This window comes from Ochotona princeps, chromosome 10 (genome assembly GCF_030435755.1).
Source record: "Ochotona princeps isolate mOchPri1 chromosome 10, mOchPri1.hap1, whole genome shotgun sequence".
NCBI lineage: Eukaryota > Metazoa > Chordata > Mammalia > Lagomorpha > Ochotonidae > Ochotona > Ochotona princeps.
Window position 1 is genome coordinate 14,225,682 of NC_080841.1, and position 14,079 is coordinate 14,239,760.

General features: G+C 45.0%; 1 protein-coding gene across 2 annotated transcripts; it reads right to left on the reverse strand.

Moving 5' to 3' along the window:
* Positions 1-4,249: 4,249 nt before the first annotated feature.
* Positions 4,250-8,501, reverse strand: LOC101533229 (alpha-1,6-mannosyl-glycoprotein 4-beta-N-acetylglucosaminyltransferase-like). 2 transcript variants are annotated; one of them, XM_058669023.1, is made up of 4 exons: positions 8,402-8,501; positions 7,374-7,500; positions 6,328-6,481; positions 4,250-5,478 (listed from the first exon to the last, which is right to left on the reverse strand). In XM_058669023.1, exons 2-4 carry the CDS (start codon positions 7,476-7,478, stop codon positions 4,343-4,345), a joined length of 1,395 nt encoding a protein of 464 aa, XP_058525006.1. In that variant the 5' UTR covers positions 7,479-7,500; positions 8,402-8,501; the 3' UTR covers positions 4,250-4,342. The 2 variants fall into 2 exon arrangements, with proteins under 2 accessions (XP_058525006.1, XP_012786285.2); XM_012930831.2 differs by lacking the exon at positions 8,402-8,501 and adding an exon at positions 8,207-8,393.
* Positions 8,502-14,079: the final 5,578 nt, after the last annotated feature.

Consider the following 14,079-nt stretch of genomic DNA (forward strand, 5'->3'; position numbering starts at 1 on the left):
TTTTATGATATGCATCTCCATGACATTTTGGAGGACATTTCAACATATCAGTTTCATTCCTGATGTATATGTGGTTGTTTTGATCAGGAGGGTTTACAGAGTTTCTGGCCAAGAAAACTGCCAGTCACAAAATCACCTATAGTTTCTTTCTTGCAATTATATTGAATAGAAGTATATGAACGCATCAGTTTGTATATACTGTATTGAAGCCTGGTTTTGTTTTCATTTTTAAAAATTTTTTTAAATTTATTTATTTATTAATTTCATTGCATTATGTGATACACTTTTTTTTTATGCCCTGGAATTCCCCCCGCCCCTCCCCAACCCCCCCTCCCCCACGGTGGATTGCTCCACCTTGTTGCATTTCCATAGTTCAAATTCAGTTGAGATTCTTTCACTGGAGGTTTTGACCAATCATAAAGTCCAGCATCTTATTGTCCTGGTAAGTTCCATGGCTTCTTGGTGAGACCATCTCTGGTCTGAAGGTGGAACCCGCAGAGTATCATCCCAATCAAGTAAAAAACCCAACATAATATTTACAACCATTTTCAACATTATGGCATTAATTGACATGGTATTGATTAACCAATATGTTACTAGGGAGATGCATGTTCTCGACCGAAACCTGTGACTTCCTCATAGACATTTCAATTTTGGTTTATATTCTACCATGTTCCATATACCTTAAAATGGCTATAGATTGCTATTCAGCTGTCTCTTGTCTATTTCAATGTTAGTATTTAGCATTTTATAGCATTGAAGCATGATTTTGCTAAACCTGGTTGTTTTTTGGGTAGTCTAACTCTATAACTTTAACAGGACCAATGTCAACAGTTTCGGTGAACGTTTTTGGGAGGGGTGTGCAGAGAAATCCTCAACACCCCAGAGAGGAGTAACTGATCTTTGTGTCCCACCCAGTGAGTTATAAGTGCATCCCGGCTGGCCGCTTCCTGTCTGTTTCTAAGCATTCCTAGTTGTTCTCTGTCTATCTATTCTAGTTTGTTTGTTCATATGTTTGTTTGTTATGAGGGGTTTCTGGAGCAATCCTGACGGCCCTTACAAAAGAGGGTGGGGACCCAAAGTTGGAAGCAGGCAAGGGCCAGAGAAAGCTCCTCTCCCTAGTTCCGAAGGAAGTTTACTGTTCTTCTGTTTCTGCGGACTGCTCAGGGATCCTGGTTGTCGTTCTGATGACCCTGGATCCTGCAAGGCAGGAATTGGGCTTCTTCCATCCCACATTGTAAGTCCAAATGGGGATGGGTGACCTCAGAGTTCTTGGCCTCTGAAGGCACTCCTTTTCCCCCGTGGTCTCCTTGGCAGTAGGGATGTAGTCCTCGGTGGTCATACTGAAAGTCCTTGGTGATGCTCCGGGAGTCTTCAGGGTTGGGATACAAGTCTCCTCCTGTCCCCCTGCTCCACTCTGGGGTCCCCCCCTGCTCTATTCATATGACCTCCTGTTAAGAGGTTGTTAGGATTGCTCCTGATTCCCCCCACATGTCTTTGTAGTTTTGCTATTGTCTAATGCTGACTCAAGTCTGCTGTCTATGAGTTACCAGTTATGATCCTGCTGGGTTATCCTTCTCCCGTCTTCCTCACACCTACTGGGGTGGTGTAAGATTTCTCTGCTCTCCCTCCCCATTTCCAGGTATCATAGGGCCTTACAAGTTTATTAGGTTTTTTTTGTTTTTTGTTTTTTTTTTTTTTTAAAGATTTATTTTATTTTTTATTACAAAGTCAGATATACTGAGAGGAGGAGAGACAAAGAGGAAGTGGAGCTGCCGGGATTAGAACCAGCGGCCATATGGGATCAAGGCAAGGACCTTAGCCACTAGGCCACGCTGCCAAGCCCAAGTTTATTAGGTTTTACATTTCTTAATGTAGATCATAAGCAATCTGACTCATATCGATTGTTGGTTCATTGGTTACTTCACAATGTCTTATTGCATGAGATACAGGCTGTTTGGGGTTGAAATAATAATACTGTTTTCTGGACTGACATCAGTTCATAACAGCCACATCAATCACAACAACAACAACAACATCAACAACAGAGTATAGCACCCTGATAAAATAATGCGCCTCTGAGTAACCAACACATGCTTAATTAAAAGGAAACACAGAAGTCTTTTGGGAAAAATGATGTCATCGTCTGCTTCATGAGCACGTGATGAATTCTACCCAGAGGGAGGTGGTAGCGCTTGGGCCTGGGAAATAGCCAGGGACCCCTCACTGCCTTGCGGCGGTGGTCTAGGCATGCTGGGTCCTCGTTCTCGGGTCCCGGCCTGGCTGGGCCGCTCCCCCAGGGCTGCCCCTAGCCCTGGGGGGCAGCCAGCCGTCCCCAGGCTAGCAAGGTTCTGGTCCCTCCCCCACTCGCCCCACCTCTTATTTTCATTTTAACAGTGTATTTTGGAGATTTTTCATGTGACGCATAAATCTTTTGTGTTATTATTATTACAGAAAAGCAGGTAATTTGAACCTGAAGACAGCTAGAGAACCTGAACAAAATATAAGAAGAAGAAAATAACATGACATAGAAGATTCTTAGGCCATGTATTAAGTATTTCTGCTGGCTGACTCAGACACTCTTGGTTTTTCCATAGAAGTTGCACTCAGATTTTGCTTCCATTATTGCACAATCTAAATGACAATGGATATGGATTCTTTTTTTAAATTGGAAAGTCAGATATACAGAGGAGGAGAGACAGAGAAGAAGATCTTCTGTCTGATGATTCACTTCCCAAGTGAGCCGCAATGGCCAGAGCTGAGCCAATCCGAAGCCAGGAGCCAGGAGCTTCTTCCGGGTCTCCCATGTGGGCGCAGGGTCCCAAAGTTTTGGGCTGTCCTCAACTGCTTTCCCAGGCCACAAGCAGGGAGCCGGATGGGAAGTGGAACTCCCAGGATTAGAACCGGTGCCCATATGGGATCCCGACACGTTCAAGGCAAGGACTTTAGCTGCTATGCTATCACGCCGGGCCCAATATGAAAATTTTGTTCTTTGTAAGAGGTACATCTGGTTGTCTGTAACATTATTTTGTTTCTGTGGAAGAATAAATATTCTCTTGAAAGGTAGTTGGCCACAGACAAGTATCTTTTTTCTATAATTTTCTTTCTAATTAAAAAGAAACTTTCTGATTGTTGCCCCAGTAATCGGAGGAGGGTGGAGCTTGCTTCAAGCCCAACCTCAGGCTGCAACCTGGAAGGACAGAATTCTGATGGATGCCCAAGGCAGCGACATCACTGCTTCATCCATGACAGGCCCCAGGCACCCCTGCTTCAACTTCCATATCAAGAGAGGTTTAAACCTCCCTTGCATCTCTGTTCCTGGCTCTTCCTCTGTATCCCTCTCCTTCACGTCTCTCTCTGCTGCATGGGGAGGGGAAGCCCTGGTGGTTGACGAATCTTACACTTTTCAAAAGCAAGAAACTATAAGAACTTTATTTGTATTTTTGTTTGAGCCCATCAATTTAAAAAGGATTAATGTTAATGATATTTCAATTTTTTTTCCTACCAAGTTCCTTACTGTTGCTATGTTTGGTTCATCTTATTCACACTGCCTATACTGGTGCCCAACAGGAAGTTTGTAGACACATATTTGTTATACAGATACATGGTTTTAAATTCTTATTTTCCAAGGGAAGTTAAAATTTTTCTGTAGTAAGAAACATATTGTGTCTTTTCTCAAGAATTGTGTAGCATCTGGTTTACGTTACTGGGTTTTTACAGAATATATGGAACATATCAATGTTCTGATGGAAGAGAAATGTCATTTCAGACAAACTGCCCACTAGGCCCACACCAAATTTTTCACACATTTTGGAGGTTCATGGATACTTGAAGCACCAATTCCTGAATCCCAGCTCAGCAAACTTAGGTCCCAAATAAGACATTTTGATCGGTAATGTAGCCAAGTTAGTTCTACATCTGTATGGTGCTGTTAAGCCTGCTACCAGCACTAGACTCAAGGAAAGAGTCTAGGATGTACCTATATGACCAAGAGCCAAGCAGTTCACATGGATTCCCTTTCCTTCTCTAGTCCTAGGAAGACAAAAGGCTTTTGCCTTATATCTGTCTCTCATCTATCTTAAGGCGTCCCAGAAACTCAGAATTAGAGTGACCATCCATATCATCAAACCTGGGACAGTCTTAGTTTACAACTCTTGTTGTAGTGTAACTTTTAGAAGCATGTCACTTCTCTCTAGATAGCTTCCCAGTTTGGACAATAAATTATATCATCATCCTACTCAGAATAAGCATCCTTTGATTAATTTCTATGTTTATTTCTTTCTTTCCAATCATGTAGAGTTCATTCCCAAGCTTGATTATTCCTGCATCCTCACTGTGTCCCCTAAATCTCATCTTCCTCAGGCTCTACCCAGACTTTGATCTGCTTAATCAGGAGCCAAGATTCTTGAGATTCCAACACCAGAAGTTGTATACAGTTCAGCTCTCGCCCTGAACCTTCTTCATAAAACACCCTTTGATCTAGTTTCCCATCCACTAGTGGCCCTAGCAAGGTGTAGCGAGCACAGCCTCTGGAATCCCCTAAGGGCTCAGAGCCAAGCAGAACATGCCCTTTGTTTAGTTGGTACAGTCCTTGATCGGCAGAGCCTGTTAGCACTGCAATGCGGGTGACTCTCTGTGGCTTGTTCAGAACCACGGTGAAGTGATTGCCTTCCACAGGATCCAAAGTGGAGTAATACTCCTCATTCAGAATATAGGCATATTGGGGGATGACATTCCACAGGGAGTGCATGCTAGTGTGAACAGTAGCTACGGGGTTGTCTGCCTCACCAAAGACCTTGTCTTGCTCCAAAGGAAAGCACGTGTCATCAAGTTGAGACTTATTGCCCATGTGGTGGAAGAGGGAGATGCTGAAACGAATTGGAACAGTTTGACCCAAGAAATGATGGAATTTAGAGAGAAGCAAGTGAGTAGGAGCATCTTCAGGAAAGAGGAGGAAAAAGGACGTGAAGCGGGAGAGGTCGCTGGTGTGCAGAACCTTCCCAGAGTCAAGGCTGGAGAACTCCAGGACCACCCAGCGTTCTTCTTTCCAGGCCAACAGTGTCCAATAGATGGCAGAAACAAAGTTGGGGGCAAATTGAGTGTTGTCTTCCAGCAGCAGGAAGTACTCAGAGAGCTGACTGGCGAAGTTCATGAGTAGGGCGTGCCCTTCTCTCTGCCTGGAATACAGCTCTGCACACGGCGAGGAGTAATTGAGTTTCACGGGTCTTGAGAGAGAGGAGTCCCCGAGAAGACCACTGACCACAAGCAGCCTCCTGGACCTTATATGTAAGGCGAAGAGCTTTAAAATACTGTCAGCTGTTTTGAGTAGCCATTCAGGGTCAGCATCTGACAGGTGGACCAGCACCACGATGCACTCCAGCTCAGCCTCGGACGTAGCTCGGAACAGGGAGTGCAGCGTGTCCAGCAGGTGGCTCCCGTGAGGATGCTGCATTGAGGAAATGCCCACAGTCAGCAGTCCTGGAAAGGACATGAGAAACAGGGACTTGCAGCACCTCAGGATGGAAAGAGTTCCCAGGACTCTCCCAGTCCCTGCTGGTTTGCAGGAACAAACCCACATTTGCTTTCCCCCAGACAGTGTGGTCCAGACAGCAGGTTCAAACCTGGTCAGAAGTGCTTTGATCTGATCAGCACTTTGAAAGGCCAGAGTATGCAGGAAGCACATGAAGGACAAGGCTGTCTGCCGAGAGAGCACAGATGTTTCCCCTGTGTGGAGATCTGCCATTTCTTTCTCCTCCACCACTCCCCCCCACCCCCACCCTGACACATGTCAGAAGTCAATGTGCTGGCCTGGCAGATCATCTTAGTGTGGCTTTACCTTGAGTCATCTAGGCTATGATGAATCCATGAGACCTGGACCAGAGGCTCTCTGGGGATCGACAGAAATCCCAGGCTTGACAGGTCAGAGCATGGGCAGTGGCATCGTGAGGGGGTGGTTGTGTGATGTACTGCAACCCAAGGCCTAAGCTCTCTGCAGCCACCCACTCACTGCTTCCTCCCATGGCTCCCACTGTTCCTCTCCTCTTCTGTCTTCTCCCCCTGGGGGATCTGCCCTGAATGAGCTTTGCTTTGGAGGGACTCCTTTGCAGGATCACTGTGGCCTGTGGGCCATTGTTGGTCACTCAAGGGGTGGGCAGGTGGGAGGACGCTGCACTCAGGGTTGTTACTTGCACCCAAGGGTATACGCAGCATGGCCCTGGCTCTGGCTCCCCTGCCTTCTCGAGTGCCAGTTCATTCTCCCTTTGCTCTTTCTCACTGCAGTACCTGTGTGGCCTCTCCCAGTCTGCCTGCTCCCTCGCATGTACTCACTCTTTCCATGGGGAGAGCTTCCAGCTAGGAGTTTGTACTTGGTGTGCTGGAGCAGAGGGGAGGTTTTCTGCATCTCCTTGAAGCTTTCCAGGTGGTTGTTGATTTCTGAGCTGAGTTGTTGCTGAACCATTTGCTGAACTATGATCTTCTTTTGCTTTTGAGGACAAGAGAGTTGTCAGGCCTGAGGTTCATTTTGGAGAGAGTTGGGGGATAGATCCCCCTTCTAGGACAGGTTGGGCAGGCTTGAGCGTAGCTGGAATTTGGGGTTCAGGAATGCTGTCCCATGGGGGCCTTCCCATGGAAGCAGTGGCCATGAGCCAGGGAAGTGGAGCCTCCATGTCTGTGTGGAGCAGCACCTGTAGGCAGGCCTGTGGGGGAGGCAGAATTGGCCTCTCTGCCTGCTCCTACCCTACCCACCTCTAATTTTATTCCTATCGTCAGGCTGGCAAATGTCACTCTCCTCTCAGCCTGGACTCATGCCAGGTTCTATGAGACATGTTAAGATCCAGATTGGCTGTGTTCTTCAGTAGCTTTCACACAGCCCCTTGCTTTGTAGATCTTTTGTTGCTGTGGATGTAGTCTACAGCCCCAAGCTCTGCCCTAGGTACTGACATGTTTTGCTGTGAACATGAATTTCCTGAGTCACAACCTGTGTGTGTGTGATTTGCTCATGTCATTTACAGATATGGTATCCTAGGGACATGAATTTAATTCACTGGCTGTAGAAGAGTTGTGAAAGAACAGCTTCTCCCATGACAGCCTCTGGAAAGGGAGGTGGCCAGCACTCAGGGAGTTCCCACCCCTAATGGTCCTCCAGGGTCATTTAGAGCTGCTGTACCCTTCCCTGCTCACACTTAACAATGCCTTCTGCTCTGCCCTACATCTGTCACATTCAAAACTGGTTTAAAGTTGGTGCGTTCTCTGACACACCCAATGTCTCAAGTGCTCTCTTAGAACTTTCGTGATGAGACTAGAACGTTTGAGAGTATTGGGAAGTACTCCTTTATTGTAAATTAACAATTGGACCAGCCTGATCTGGTACTCACCTTGGATATACTGTGCTCAACATTCTCTTTTTCCTCTTGAAAGACGAACCCCAGGATAATGAAAATGACAAAAATGACAATATATCTCCGCAGACAAGAGGGCATGATGCTGGGGCCACGAGCAGATCTGCAACATGTGAACAAGTGGTGAATTCTGTCTCCTGTTCAGAGATCTGCCACTTCACCCCGTGCTTCTGGACTAACAATTTCCTCAATCTTTCTCTGGCCAGATCAGCTCTTCCTGCACTGGCAGCTTCTAATGAAAGCAAAGGTTAAGGAGTTGGGTTGGGTTCTAAGCAGTCACTGCCTCTGTTACCTCCCTGACTTCCCTGGTGCTATCAAAAGCTCCTTTAGTTATGAGCTGAGTAGAGTCCATAAATAACCTTAACCCTAACCCTATCCCTAACCCAGCCAGAAAAGACAGGCTGCCAAAAGGAGGGACTTGAGTATTGGCTATGAATTACATTCTTCTTGTGCTCAGACTGAAGCCAAAATCTCTTGGGCCTTACTGATCAACTAACTGGATCACATCTGTTTGTTCCACGTTTGATCCTTCCCAGGATTATGTAGGGAAACAGTTTTGAATCAAGTCTGAGGGACCAAAGGAAATGCTTTTACCTCCCTTATGCTGAACCGGTCAGAAGGGTGGAAGTCTGAAAGAGATTCTAATCATAGGTAGAGGATTAAAAAAAAAATCTAATAGATATTGCGACCTAGAAGTTTCTCAAAGAGAGTTCTGTGCAATCAAGGAGAAATTACTTGAACATGAAAGATGAGGCCAAATGGTCCCTCTGAGGCCTCTGAGGTTGATCATCTCTCCCAGGAGTCCCTACCTGCCAGCTGTTGCTCCTCGCTCAGTTGAGGAGGGGGTGCCTCCAAGGAAGCATCTATTTTCTGAGGGTGATGGGACTTGTTACAAGAACTAGCCTTCAGGTCTTTTCACTTGAAGTTAGAAAGTACATTGTCAGTCTGAATCAAATCAAGAGTGGTTTTGAGTTATCCCTTCCCCTAGTTCTGTTGTTCCACACCTTCTGTCCTGGGCCACAGTCACACTGTACTCCTAGGACTGCAGACATACAATTAGGTCTGATATCTTCAGTTCCCTTTTGTACCCAGAAATGCTTAGAGTCTGTGACATTTCCTACCAGTGAGATCACACTGTGTTTCTATTTCCCCTACTCTGAGGTCACAATGATGATCTCCCATGCATTCTTCCGGAGGTTACACAGGGTGGACTTTCATGTGGGATATGTGTTAGAGTTCCTGTTGTATTTTTCCCATAGGGATGATAAGTTGTCCTTATATTGTTTATTAAATATTTTTTCCATTCAATTTTTGAAGATTTGCTTATTTTTATTGTAAAGTCAGATTTACAGAGAGAAGGAGAGAGAGACAGAAAGATCTGTTTGCGATTCACTCTCCAAATGGCCGCAGTGGTTACAACTGAGCCAATCCGAAGCCAGAAGCCAGGGGCTTATTATTGGACTCCCATGAGGCTGCATGGTCCCAAGGCTTTGGGCTGTCCTCTGCTGCTTTACTAGGCTACAAGCAGAGAGCTGAGTGGGAAGTGGAGCAGTTGGTACGCGAATAGGCATCCATATAGGATTCTAGCACATGCAAGGCAAGGTTTAACCACTGGGCCACCGTGCCGGGTCCTACCCCCCTCTTCCTGTTCTTCTTCCTCTTCTTTTTTAAGATTTATGTATTTTTATTAGAAAGTTGGAAATACAGAGAAAAGAAGAGACAGAGAGGAAGATCTTCTGTCTGATGATTCATTTCCCAACTGACAACAGTGGCCAGGGCTGCGCTGATCTGAAGCCAGGAACCAGGAACTTCTTACTGGCCTCGCACGCGGGTACAGGGTCCTAAGGCTTTGGGCTGTCCTCTACTGCTTTCCCAGGCCACAGGCAGGGTTCTGGATGGGAAGTGGGATGGCCAAGACACAAACAGGCACCCCTATAGGATCCCAGTGCATGCAGGGCAAGGACTTTAGCTGTTAGGCTAAAGCGCCGGGTACCCTACTGTTCATTTTCAATGTCATCTCTGTCATAAGTCAGATTTCCCTTATGTTCTTCTCTCTTGCAGATGAATTTCAATCCATGTGTCTAAACAAGGACATTAAAAAATATTATTTATTGGACCTAGTGCTGTAGCCTCGCAACTGAAGTCCTCGTCTTGCACACATCGGGATCCCATATGGGCACTGGTTCTAGTCCTGGCGGTTCCACTTCCTATCAAGCTCCCTGCCTGTGGCCTGGGAAAGCAGTTTGGGACGGCCCAAAGCCTTGGAACCCTGCACCTGCATGGGAGACCTCAAAGAAACTCCTGGCTTCAGATCAGCTCAGCTCTGGCCGTTGTGGCCACCTGGGGAGTGAATCATCAAATGAAAGATCTGTCTGTCTGTCCTTCTCTCTATAAATCTGACTTTACAATAAAAATAAATCTTAAAAAAATAAATGCTTTAAAAATGTTATTTATTGAAAGAGAAAGAGAAAAGGAGACCTATTGTTTGTTTATTCCTCAAATGCCCATGGCAACCATGACAGTGTCAGGTCAAAACCACGGGCTAGGTGTTCTATCAAGGTCTCCAATATGGGTGGTAGGGACCCAAGTTCTGGAACCAATATCTGCTGCCTCCTAAGGTGTAGATTAACAGAATCCTGGATCTGAAGCAGAGATGGGACTTGAACCCAGGCACTCTGACATGAGATGTGGGTCTCCTAAGGGTGGCTTAGCCTGTTGCACTGCAGTGTTGCCCAGGACCATTTTAATTAAAAAAAAAAAATCCTAAAACGGTTTTTTGGCTCTGGATCATGTGCTTCCTTTGCTCTGGCACTCTGACTTTTGACTGTCCCAGACAGACATTCCCTGAGCATGGCCCCTGTGTGTCTGCATTTCTCACCCCTTGTTCACTGCTTGAGTGGGACAATGAAGATGGCAATACTAAGATGCTTCGTGTTTCTAATTTGTGTACTATTGGGAGTTACAGGAGAGGTGAGGCCTAGCAGTAGTGGAATGTGGGCAGAAAAGCCGGGGAAAGGTGAATCTCTGCAGCTTTGTATGTGTGTTCAGGTTGCTCGTTGCATGTCTATTAGCTTATATTTATACTCTTAACTTACAATGTTGGAGAAGCTGGGACATAGGTTTTCAGCTTCATGGATGGACTTCAGGGTAAAGAACATTTGTTCCTTTTGGGGTTACAATTGAGTGGATTGCCATATGGACTTGTGCTTTGCTATTTCTACTGGGCCCAGTTATCACCAAGCTTGGTTAATAAAGATTCCTTAATAAATGTTAAAAAAATTTCTTTTTTGGGATTCTATACATAGGTGAAACTATACACTGTTTGTGTTTCTGTGGCTGGCCTATTTCACTGGCCATGGTGTTTCCTGGTTATTCCACTGTAAGTTTATATACACTTTCTATACTCAAGTTTCCCATTCACTCATCTATCACTGGATGCTTGGGTTGTTGCTGCATCTTGGCTGTCATGAGTGATGCTGCCATTACTGTGCAAGTATAGATGTTTCTATGAGGTGCTGATGTCATTTTTTTACTTGAAAAAGGGATTGTTGGGTCAAATGGGAGCTCTATTTTTAACTTCTTTAGAAGCTTCCACACTGTTTCCATAATGGTTAACCCATGTACCTTTCCACTAACAGTATACAAGGGCCGTCTGTTCTCTACACAACTGTGAACATTTAGATGTTGACCAATAACATCGTTCTCAAGGAGTGGGAAGTATTATTATGGTTTCAATTTGCATTTTTCTGATGATTAACAATGTTGAACCCCTTTCTGTATATCTGTTGACCATTTTTATGTCTTCTTTGAAGAAACATCTACTCCTTTATGTACTGTGCCACTTCTATAAATATGTAGGATGTTTTTCAAATTATATGCCCCAGTCACATCATTTTGATTGGAATAATTTTATTTTCTGAGTTATATTTATCAAAATATGATTTATGACCCATTTTAACTGTTCTGTTCATGAATTTTTGGCAAATGCATATGGTTTTATTTCTATATATCTATATCTATCTATCACCATTAATACAAACAAGGTACAAACTAGTTCTATCACCTTATACCCTTCCTCTGTCTGTAGAGTCAGTTACTCTCCCCTCTAGTCCAAAAACATGCTTTCACTGTTGTTTGCCTTTTTCAGATTTTAATTTGAGAAATTCTACTGTATACAGTTTGTCTTTCTTTTGTCACTATCTTGAGAGTTATTTATGTTTTTGCACATATCAGTGATTTATTTCCTTTCTATTACAGGGTAATATTCCATTTTGTGTATATATGCACTATTTTTATTTTTATTTATTTTTTTAAAAGATTTTATTATTATTGGAAAGCCGGATATACAGAGAGGAGGAGAGACAGAGAGGAAGATCTTCCATCTGATGTTTTACTCCCCAAGTGAGCTGCAACGGGCCGATGCGCGCCGATCCGAAGCTGGGAACCTGGAACCTCTTCCGGGTCTCCCGCGCGGGTACAGGATCCCAAAGCTTTGGGCCGTCCTCTCCTGCTTTCCCAGGCCACAAGCAGGGAGCTGGATGGGAAGTGGAGCTGCCGGGATTAGAAACGGTGCCCATATGGGATCCCGGCGCATTCAAGGCGAGAATTTTAGCCGCTAGGCCACGCCGCCGAGCCCATATGCACAATTTTTAAATGCTCACCTCCTTGGATGAATGTTTGGATTGTTTCAGCTCTTTGCTAATATGAATAAACTCTATGAAAACATGTGTTCAGGTCTTTATGAAGAAACACACTTTCATTGCTGTTGGAGAAATATCCAACAGCGGAATGGCAGGTTTGTATGTTACAGCAGTGCCAATTTAACCCCTGCCCACCCATGTGGGAGACATAGGTGAGGCTCTTGGCTCCTGGCTTTGGTCTGACCCAGCACTGGCCATTGCAGCTATTTGGGAATTGAATCAGCAGATGGAAGATCTCTGTCTCTCCCCACCCCCATAAATATATCTTTCAAATAAATTAAGAAGAAAAATAGATCTTTGAATGAACATACATTTTCACTTCCTTCACAGAAATATCCAGGAACATTTGTTGTGCCTGGAATAGGTACATACTTACTGCTTAAGAAACTGTTAAATGCTTTAAAAAAATCTATATATTTTTTTTGGAAAGGCAGAGTTATGGAGAGAAGGAACGAGGGAGGGGGAAAGGAGAGCGAGAAAGAAAGAGAGAGAGACAGTGAGAGTAAGAAGTCTTCTATTTGTTGGTTCATTCTCTAAATGGCTGCAATGGCCAGAGCTGAACCAACCCCAAAGCTAGGAGCCAGGAACTTTTTCCAGGTCTCCCATGTGGGTGCAGAGGCCGTGAACTTGAGCCATCCTTTGCTGCTTTCCCATGCCATAAAGCAAGGAGCTGGATTGGAATGGAATAGTTGGGATACAAACCAGTGCCCACAGGGTTTGCTGGTAGTACAGAGGCTTAACCTTCCTTACCATGGCCCATTATAAATTGTTTTGAAAGGGATGTGCCTCTTCGATTTTGTCAGCATTGTATGAATATGAGAGTTCAAGCTACCCTTGTGGATATTTGCTTTATCAGGATTGGTTTGGGGATTTTTTTTTTTGAGGGATTTTGAATTTTAGCTTAGTTTTTAAATTTTAGCTCTGTTTTGAAAGAAGAGACTCGCCGATCTCCTTGAGTCTGATGTCTTTTTCTGCTTTGTCATCCCCCAAGAACTCAGGTGGAGGCATTGTCTCCCACTCAGACATGGTGACTTTGGCTTCATATGGTGGGATCCCTCAGCAGCTGCCTAGGGTAACCCTCTTTCCAGGGTTTGCAAACCTGTCTCCCCAGAAAGTGGTTTTATATGTTTGTTTGTTTGTTTGTTTGTTTGTTTATTTAATTTTGAATGTCAGAACTATAGAGAGGGAGATAGATGCATCACCCTGGATATTCAGTCCCCCAGAATAGCCCAGCAGAACACATCAGTGTTCTAGACTGCCCCTCTGGAGGCTTCCTGAACCACTGTATGGTCTCTTGTCTCCATGACACAGGGACTGAGGCTGGCTTTTGAGATGCAGTTTCAGCAGAAGTTTTCAGAAACAGTGTCATTCAGGCTGGACTGCTTTACTGAATCAAGGGGCACTGGGATGGAATTGGACATAGCTGAGATTCGCTGAGGGTGGGAGTGGGGTAATCCTCTAGCTTGCCATGCAGTTTGGCATCTGTGGAAGGAAAAGGGAGAGCAGGATTGGCAGAAAGCACCTGGTGAGCCAGGGCCATTTTGAGCAAGTTTCAGGCAGGTTGGTGGGGAGGCTTGGAGTCGGTAGCCCTTTGGAACAGCCTCAGTCCTATTGGACAGAGCTTGCCTTAGTGACCCTCACGGTCTTGCGAGGCCTCTGATCAGTGACCCACGCCTTGGCTACTGTCCAATCACTGGGAGAAGTCTGTGAGAAAAGCGCCTTTGGTGGGATGCCGCAGTTGGCCCTGATGCATAACAACTGGGTTTGTTATTGCAGCTTACTCCCAGTGGCAGTTGTCACAGCGCCTCATTGTGGCTGCCAGAACACATTGCCTGTGGCATAGATTTACTTTTCCATACCAGCGGGGAGCAGCTCTTCCATGGTTCCTATTGACCACTCTTCCCAAGGGGAAAACAAGAAGAGATAACAAGAACCCGAATGGCTGTAGTTGGCATCAGAGCTACAACTTGCATTCATCTTCC

Bases quoted from the DNA above. Each gene is read 5' to 3' on its own strand.
- LOC101533229 (XM_058669023.1), bottom strand. From the start codon at position 7,478: ATGCCCTCTTGTCTGCGGAGATATATTGTCATTTTTGTCATTTTCATT. The intron at 6,482-7,373 runs GTGAGTACCAGA...TGTCCTCAAAAG, and splicing joins TTGAGCACAGTATATCCAAG to CAAAAGAAGATCATAGTTCA. The intron at 5,479-6,327 runs GTGAGTACATGC...TGTCCTTTCCAG, and splicing joins AAGCTCTCCCCATGGAAAGA to GACTGCTGACTGTGGGCATT.